This window comes from Octopus bimaculoides, chromosome 3 (genome assembly GCF_001194135.2).
Source record: "Octopus bimaculoides isolate UCB-OBI-ISO-001 chromosome 3, ASM119413v2, whole genome shotgun sequence".
In the NCBI taxonomy this organism is placed as follows: domain Eukaryota; kingdom Metazoa; phylum Mollusca; class Cephalopoda; order Octopoda; family Octopodidae; genus Octopus; species Octopus bimaculoides.
This window is the reverse complement of record NC_068983.1, coordinates 80,040,290-80,048,940: the sequence shown is the minus strand read 5'-3', so window position 1 is coordinate 80,048,940 and position 8,651 is coordinate 80,040,290. Positions and strand designations below refer to the sequence as shown.

Below are 8,651 nucleotides of genomic sequence, written 5' to 3'. Positions count from 1 at the left end.
TATATATATATATATATATATATATATATATATATATATATATATATATATAGGATAGCAAGAATCTAATGAGATGACAAGCAAAGATCTCAAGCCATCTAAATAAGCCACTAAAAGTAGAGTGAAGAATCCTAGCTCAAACAAACATTGTTTGAGATTGAAAGTGAACCCAAACACTCCCATGGAAAGGAGAGGGCAAGACAAACTTCAAGCACTCTGTAGATTGGCAAAAGAGTCTGTGTCAGCACAGTACCAGATAAGGCTACTGTTTGAAGAAACTGGCTTGCTGCAGACCTCCAAAGGATAAGTGCAATACAAAAGTGTTTTCACAACTCCATTGGTACACTTGCAAATATTTATGTCTGATGAGTTCTTTAGAACCACAGCTCTACACAAAGAGATAGCAATTATTGATTACATTGAAATAGAAGAAACTGACATAAGATCAGTCATTGATAATATAAGTTTAAACTCAGCCACAGGCCCTGATGGATTCCAAAAGAAATGCAAAGAAGCTCCAGCAAGGCCACTTCTGATCCTCTTCTAAAGCTTCCCTGCAAATGAGAAACTTTCCAGGAAGTTAAAGGATGGTATAATATGTGCTATCCATAAAGGAGGAAGCAGAGCAGATGCTAAAAATTATAGGCCTGTTTCTTTAACCTCACATATCAGCAAAATCATGGAATGCATTCTGAGGAGAAAGATGATTACATTCTTGGAGGATAATGGTTTGCTCCCTGGCACCCATCCTAGCTTCCACTGAAGAAGAAATTGCCTTACACAGCTTCTGCAGAATTATGACTGGGTATTGAAACAACTAATGAATCACTCAAATGTGTATTTAGAAAAGACCTTTCATAAGGTTAATCATATGATGATATGATATGTCACAAGCTATAGAAAATCAACACACACAGAAAACTAAGAGAGTGGTTACACGACAGAAGTCAGGTTGTGACAGCCAATGGGGCCCTCTTCAAGGAGACAGTAATAGTGACTGCAGTACTGCAGGGAACTGTCTTGGGGCTGTTGCTATTTATGGTAGCTCTTTCAGATATGGCATCAGTTAAACAGACAGCCACATTTACTAGATGATGTTCTACAGAAAGACCCAGATACTTTATATAAAATGAGCTGAAGTAAACAGCAAGCAATTTAATGCAGGAAAATTCCAACACCTCTACTATCAGCCAGTTTGTGCTTAATGTACTGCAACAATGATACTTTGGACCAAAAGGAGCAGCAATCCTGAAGTCAAGTACAGTGCATAATCTGGGGATTGATATGAGCAACAATGCCTCATTTCACATGCATATCACCAAATGTTGGCAATGTGCAGGTGAACGGCTGGGTGGATTCTAAGAACTTTCAAATCAAGGGACCAGGAAACTATGCTGGTTGTATAGAGGACATTTGTACTCAGCCACTTGGACTACTGCTCTAAACTGTGGGTACCCTACTGTATCAGATTAAAGCAAAACTTGAGGCAGTTCAATGGGGTTACACCAGGAATATTGCATCAATGGAACAGCTGAAAGAGTTACAACCCTACTCCCTGGAGTAAAGATGCGAGAAATATGCAATGATATATATATGAATGATCCTGGAGGGGTTGGCACCAGACTTTGGCATTGAGAGCTACACCAGCCCCCAAACTGGACATCACTGCACTGTTCCAAAAGTCCCAGCCATCCTATTTAGATTGAGGACCATATACTGCAATAGCTTTGAATTCACAGTCCCACAGCTATCTAATATCTTGCTAAAACATCTGAGAGAGCTACATGGAGTAGGCATAGATGTTTTCAAGAAACAACTTGACCTCTTGCTGCCCAAGGTCCCAGACAAAGCTACATCATAGCAAGAAACTCAATAAAGGACAGCAACATTGAACTCCCTCTTTCACCAAAAGTCAATCACAAAAGAATGATCATTAAAAAGGTGATAACATTGCACTGGCATTGCCCAAGCATGGCCATAGCCTTTGGGCTGAAATGCATACAAAAATGAATATATATATATATATATATATATATACACTGGTACTGGTGTTGGTGCCATGTTAAAAGCACTGGCGCTGATACCAGATAAAAAGTACCCAGTACACTCTGTTGAATGGTTGGCATTAGGAAGGGCATCCAGTTATAGAAACCATGTCAGAACAGACAATGGAACCTGGTGCAGCTCCTGGCCTTACCAGCTCCAATCAAACCATCCAGCCCATGCCAGCATGAAAATGGACATTAGATAATGATAGTGATAATTATATATATATATATATATATATATATATATATATATATATATATATATATATATATATATATATATAGAGAGAGAGAGAGAGAGAGAGAGAGAGAGAGGAGAGAGGGAGAGAGAGAGAGGAAGAGAGAGGGAGAGAGAGAGAGGAAAAGAAAGGGGGAGTTTTAATAAGTTTCTCTAGTGACATTTTAATACATTCGAAAATTATTTTCTTTTCTTTGTTTTTTATTACTTCCTTGACAAAATGATAAGAATGACATCCATTTTATGTCATGGAAAATTGATACCTTCACTAGTGTATCATTTAAATTGAAAAAGTTTAAAATAAGTATGAAAAAATCCTGATGTGATGAGAACAGTTTTAATGTTTTATCATGAAGCTACTTCACTGTTTTACAACAGATATAAAAATTATTTGTAAACCTTTCTTAAGGTAGAAAAATACAATTAATTTAAGAGACAAAAGTGAATAAATAAAAAATAGGTAATAATAATAATGATGATATGACAATAATAAAATTATAAAATCAACAGACTGCTTATGGGTAAATAATTATAAATTACAGATCAAAACCGGTATTGTTATGTTTTATGGGTAATTATACAATTTAGGTAGTTACAGCTTTCTTGCATAAATTAGAATATTAACAAGAAGTGTGGTTATAGGATATAGTTATTCAATGTATGCATTCACACAGAGCAAAATGTATAATGATAATAATAAGGATTTCAAATTTTTGTGCAAGGGCAGCTTGGGGGAGGAGATTAAGTCAATTACATTGACCTCAATGCGTAACTGGTACTTATTTAATCAACCCCCGAAAGGATGAAAGTCAAAGAAGACCTTGGTGGAATTTGAATTCAGAATTTAAAGCGGGACAAAATACCGCTAAGCATTTTGCCTGGTGTGCTAATGATTCTGACAGCTCACTGCCTTAACAATAACAATAATAATAATGATAATAATAATAATCCTTTCTATTATAGGCAAAAGAACTGAAATTTAGGGAGCAGAGCCAGTTGATTAATATTGACTCCAGTACTCAACTGGCATTTATCTTATTGACCCTAAAAAGAAGAAAGGCAAAGTCAGCCTTGGCAAAATTTGAACTAAGAGCATAAAGCTGGAAGAAATGCCCCTAAGCATTTTGTTCAGTGTGCTAACGATTCTACTAACTTGCTTTCTTAATAATAATAATAATAATAATAATAATAATAATAATAATAATAATAATAATAATAATAATCTCTAGTATCATTTAAAAAATAAAAAATATTGAATAAAAAGTTTAGAATGGTACAACAATGCACTATAGAACAAAATATGGACTATATACCTGTTGTAATTTGGTTATCTATAGTCCGATGATATTTCGGAATTACAATTCCTTGAGACTCCAGCTAAGAAGATCTGAAGAAGGAATTGTAATTCCGAAATATCATCGGACTATAGATAACCAAATTACAACAGGTATATAGTCCATTTTTTGTTCTATAGTGCATTGTTGTACCATTCTAAACTTTTTATTCTTTACAAACAATACACAATGCTTCAAGCGAACTACAATACTCTCCAAAAAATATTAAAAAATTATGTATGCATATTGACATTAAAATTACTGCTCTTTAGTGTCATCTTCTACCAGGTAGTGCTAAAATATATATCAAAATTATTTTGTTGCATTAAGAAAAAAGGATACAATGGTAATTTCAATGCAAGTTATAATTTTCTAATTTATTAAAGGAAAATTAAATAAAAAAGTTTACCTTTATTGTTCTGGCTCAGGTAAAGTCCATGTCCAGTGCTATTATTTGATGAAATGGTAAGATTAGGACAAGAATCACCAAGAGTCACATTATAATTCCACAATCGTTCCTTTTCCGGAACAATTCTAGTTTTAGGTGTCATTAATATTGGAACAGATAATTTTCTAGGAAATTTGCGCACAGAAGAAGGGCTATAATGAATGAGAATTTCTCGGTTATTAACTTCTCCAAATGCATTTGGAGGTAGATTCCAATGCATTTGCTGATGTGCACTAAATTCTGGAGTATGTGATATGCTGCAACTTCTTTTCCTCATAAAATCAGTGTTTTTCCCTGAAGAAATGCCATGAGTACGCGGAGAAATACCTGAATTGTTCTGTTGTGGAATATTTTTAAGTAAGGAGTCATAATTGCAATTTGGCACACTAGAACTTAGAATTTTTTCTTCATGAATATCTGGAAGAAGAGTTTTACCTGCCCAAAGTTTTGGTGTAAGATTAGTTCTAGAAGTGTTTGTTGGTGGCAGTTGAAAACAAATGTCATCTATCATCTTATTTTCATTCATTGCCCTAAATCTGCTTTCTTTCCGCAAATATACTTGTTCATTGGTAAAGTTCTGTTGCTCATGAAACATTGTTTGCCGAGGATCAAGTTCAACATAATCTCCAGCACAATGATTCATATTTTTTGCAGAATCTTGAGAACATTTGTCAATGGCTATTTGGCTTGTATGTAGCTGTCTTCGAAGATTAGCACTGGCAGCTCCCATTACAACACGACTGCGATGTTTCCTACCCATTTCTATGATTGATGTTGAGTTAGTTCGAGGTCTGAATCCTTCATAGAGAATATCTTCTTTTAAATCTAACACGTCATCAGAACAACACTGCATTTGTACAGAATTCTGGTGGGAAGAACAAACAGGTTGTTTGTTGCTATCACTTGCATGAGCTGATCGCTTTTTAATGCTTACTTTCTTCTCATTTTGCAAGTCCAGTTTTTTATTTGTGGCATACTTGCTTGACCAATTTTGGAATTGTTGTTGTTGAGCATTAGCATTTCTGGCATGGTGATTCTTGATGCATGGTGAATCCCATGCATCAGATTTCCCAAGAGTCCATGAATGTGGTTGATTAACATTAGTTAAAGAACTGCTAGATACTAAGCGCATAGAATCCATGGAATTTATTTTTGATTGTATTTCCAATGGACTAGATATATGTAAGTGACTAGGTAACCTAAGGTGTTTCTGGGAATTACCAGATTGCCTAGGATTTTGAGACAAAGACATTGCTCGACTTCTTGAAGCTTTTAAACCAGACAATGTTGGCGAACCCATATTGCCTGTAAAAGACCAGCTTCGATCTCGTCTTTCACCTGATAACCCAGCCTGTCGTTCATAGAGTAATGAGGACTTATTACCCATTTTGGTTATATTAACTATAAGTTGACAATATTTACGATCATTTGAAATAAAATTGTGTTTTTAATATGTACATCATATAAATGCAGCAAGTAAACTTGTGGCTATGTAATTTGAAAGACATGTGGACTATATAGAAGAATAACACGAGATGATGGATGAAGTGAAATGAATTTGTGTCAATGGAATATTAGGTCATATCAAGTTTAAAAAAAATATATATTCTTACTCAAATGTCAAAATTATGTGCCCAATTTTCATAGCTTATAAGAATTATAAGAAATCTTTATCTACATTAAGTATTTATCAAAGAATAAATACTTCAAAATTTGTTTTGAAATAGTTCACCTCACATTTCTCATATATGTATATATACTAACAATAAAGATTCCATTCATGCTGTTCATTCTGAATGATTTACCATTTTGCACCACCCTTTCCTCCATTTAGAGTCTCTACATTATTTCAAAATAGCCTACTTTCTCACGTCCCCCACCCCTCCTCCACAAAGTTCTCTTTCCTGTTACAGAATACTTTCCCAGCCCATTTTCACTAAAAAATACAATAATAAAACAAAGAAACGTTTTCAGCTACAATACTTACAGACACACTCATACGTACATACATACACATATACATGCACACACACACACACTCACATGTATATATATATGTTGTGCGTGTGTGTGTGTGTGTGTGTGTGTATAGTTCTCTGAAGGAGTAAGAAAAAATAAGAAAGACAAAAACACTTTTTATGATACCAGTGAATAATTACTTCAATAATTGAGTTATATGTCTTAAGTTGTTACTACAAGAAATAATTTTGTAAGTTATATTTTACTAGATACATATAGTGATGCATTATCCATGCTAGAAGTAGCGACAGATGAGGCTGTAAATACTTTAAACAACTAACAATATGTAAATGCAACAAGTCAGAAGTGCAGCAACCTGTTTTAAAAGAGAAGTATTTGGAAATGTTTTTATCCTTTGTTCAATTTTCAATAATTAATACTGCATTAACTTCTTTAAAATTTCAACTCCTTAAACTTATTTATTATTATTTTATAAATTTAACAATGTTATTAAGGCACTAAATACAAAAATGATGAAACTTATCAGACTGTTTCTTTAAAGTACCTACATACCTGTGTGCAGGTGGTAAGAAAATCAAAAAAACGAAAATTAATAATTACTGCCCTCATATAATTTCCACTTAGCAGTTGAAAGGTATCCTATCAGATGAAATTTACCATATTTTTCTGTTGTCGAACCAACAGAAAAATGATTATAAGACCCTTTCAAAATGCACTATAACATCCAACTAGTTAAATGCACAATTTACTTAGTCTGTAAAAGAGATTAGCAATAGCAGTTTAGTCATCTATTAAAGTAAATGATTAAATCAAACTATATCACCAGCAGAGAAGCCCTGATAAGTTTAATTTGAGAGAGAGAGAGAGAGAGAGAGAGAGAGAGAGAGTGAGTAGAGGAAAAGGAAAACAAAAAACAATTAAGTAGACTAGGTGACTGAGTTAATGAGAACAAGACAGGTAACAACAGTTGGCCTGGGTACAACTTGAATGACTTTCCTTATAGCTTTAAAGTGTGAGATAATATTGTGTTATTAAATTTCAGTTAATTAAGTAAAGATAATAAAGAGGCTTAGAATTTTTTTTTTAATTTATAAAACTATAAACATGTGAAGCAAATGAATTAATTTACTTATTTTTCTTCTTTCTCCTCTTTCTCTCTCTCTCTCTTCTCATTATTTTTCAATAGGGTGGGTGTTTGTGTGTGAGTATGTAAAAAACAAAATGATCCAACTGTTTTTTTCCCCCCCACAACACAATCCCTATGATATTTGGTTCCTTCCCCTTTTTATTCTGATTTGAAATTTGAAAACCAAAGTTTGCTATTACATTAGGAAAACTTTAAAATCCTTTATCCTAATATCTAAATGCAACACATACTTGCTGTGAGCTGGCTATTAAAAGTTTGGTTAGGTTTTCTCATCTCTTTCATAATGCCCATAAGTATCTGTGAAGTTTAAGATTTTTATCTTGTATCAAAATAATTTTTTAAAGTGTATTTTGAAAGAGTATAATTAAAATAAATATTTCTGGTAAATATTACTTGTTTTCAAATCTTCAATTACATTTGAAAATATATATCACTGATTTTTTAAAACTTCTTTTTTTACAAGTTGAATCTGTATAAATTGTTATTAAAAATATTCATTGAAATAACAAATAAAATTCCTAGGACACCTGGAAATATGTATACATATACCTTTGTTTTTGAAAACAACTTCAACATGTAATGAGGAAGATTTTCATTTAATAAAATCCATTCAATTTATATAATTCCTTGGAAAAGTATTTTGATGTTTTGCTTCTTTTCTTTTCTTTTTAAAGATCCAAATAGTTCCATTGTTATTTGTCATTTTATTATTTATATGGATCCACTTTCTATGCTTTTAGCGTTTGTCTATTTAGTTTTTGGTTTTGTTGGAGATTTTTCTTTTATCCCATTTAGAATATAACTTTCAGGTGAATAACTTTGAATAAACTTTTCTCTTTCTCCGAAACCAGTGGTTGGTTGCTCTCATTGCCAATGAACCAAAAGGAATTCACATAAGTTTGTTTCCTTACTTCATGTTATTAAATAAAGCAACTGAATATTACTTGTTAAGAAAGGAAACATGTGAGCACAGAATGAAAACTGATGAATACATACAGCCATCGATGGGGTACAAAATAGTGGTATTGTAAGCTGTAGTGCCAGAGGTGAAGTTGACAGAATTCATTGAGTTAGTTAGGAGGAGCTTACTGACAGACAGGAAAGTGGATAGACTGGTACTTGAGCTAGACCCACACCTCCTGTAAGAACAGTGGGTAGTGGTAATAGAGAGGCAAAGAAGAAAGTATCAGGGGGTGGGGCTGCTACAAAGAACTTCCTGTATTAACTATCACATACACAGTCAGCTTCTTTTCAAATATAGCTTATCTACAAATGCTCCTGCCACTCCAGCAGTAGTGAAGTGTGTGCTTGTGTGTGAGTAATAGAGAGAGAGGTTTTACTAGGGCAAGCTTTAGTATAATGATACAATAGTTTTATTTTGATAGTAATGCTATTAATGACAGCATGTGAGTGAAATCCCACAAACATAGTGGAAGTAGAGTAACTGTGAAAAATG

The 8,651-nt window shown here is 33.3% G+C and overlaps 1 protein-coding gene across 7 annotated transcripts in view; it reads right to left on the bottom strand.

Annotated features, from left to right (window-relative positions):
• Nucleotides 1-8,651, bottom strand: part of LOC106876010 (protein TANC2) — a 1,103,288-nt gene that overhangs the window by 251,970 nt on the left and 842,667 nt on the right. For 6 of the 7 annotated variants that reach the window (XM_014924374.2, XM_014924375.2, XM_052966228.1 and 3 more), the window contains exon 1: nucleotides 4,030-6,064. The exons of the other annotated variant lie outside the window; for it this stretch is intronic. In XM_014924374.2, the coding sequence (XP_014779860.1) occupies nucleotides 4,030-5,455 (1,426 nt within the window). In that variant the 5' untranslated portion in view covers nucleotides 5,456-6,064. Of the gene's footprint in view, nucleotides 1-4,029; nucleotides 6,065-8,651 lie in introns of those variants that run through there. 7 annotated transcript variants of the gene reach the window in all.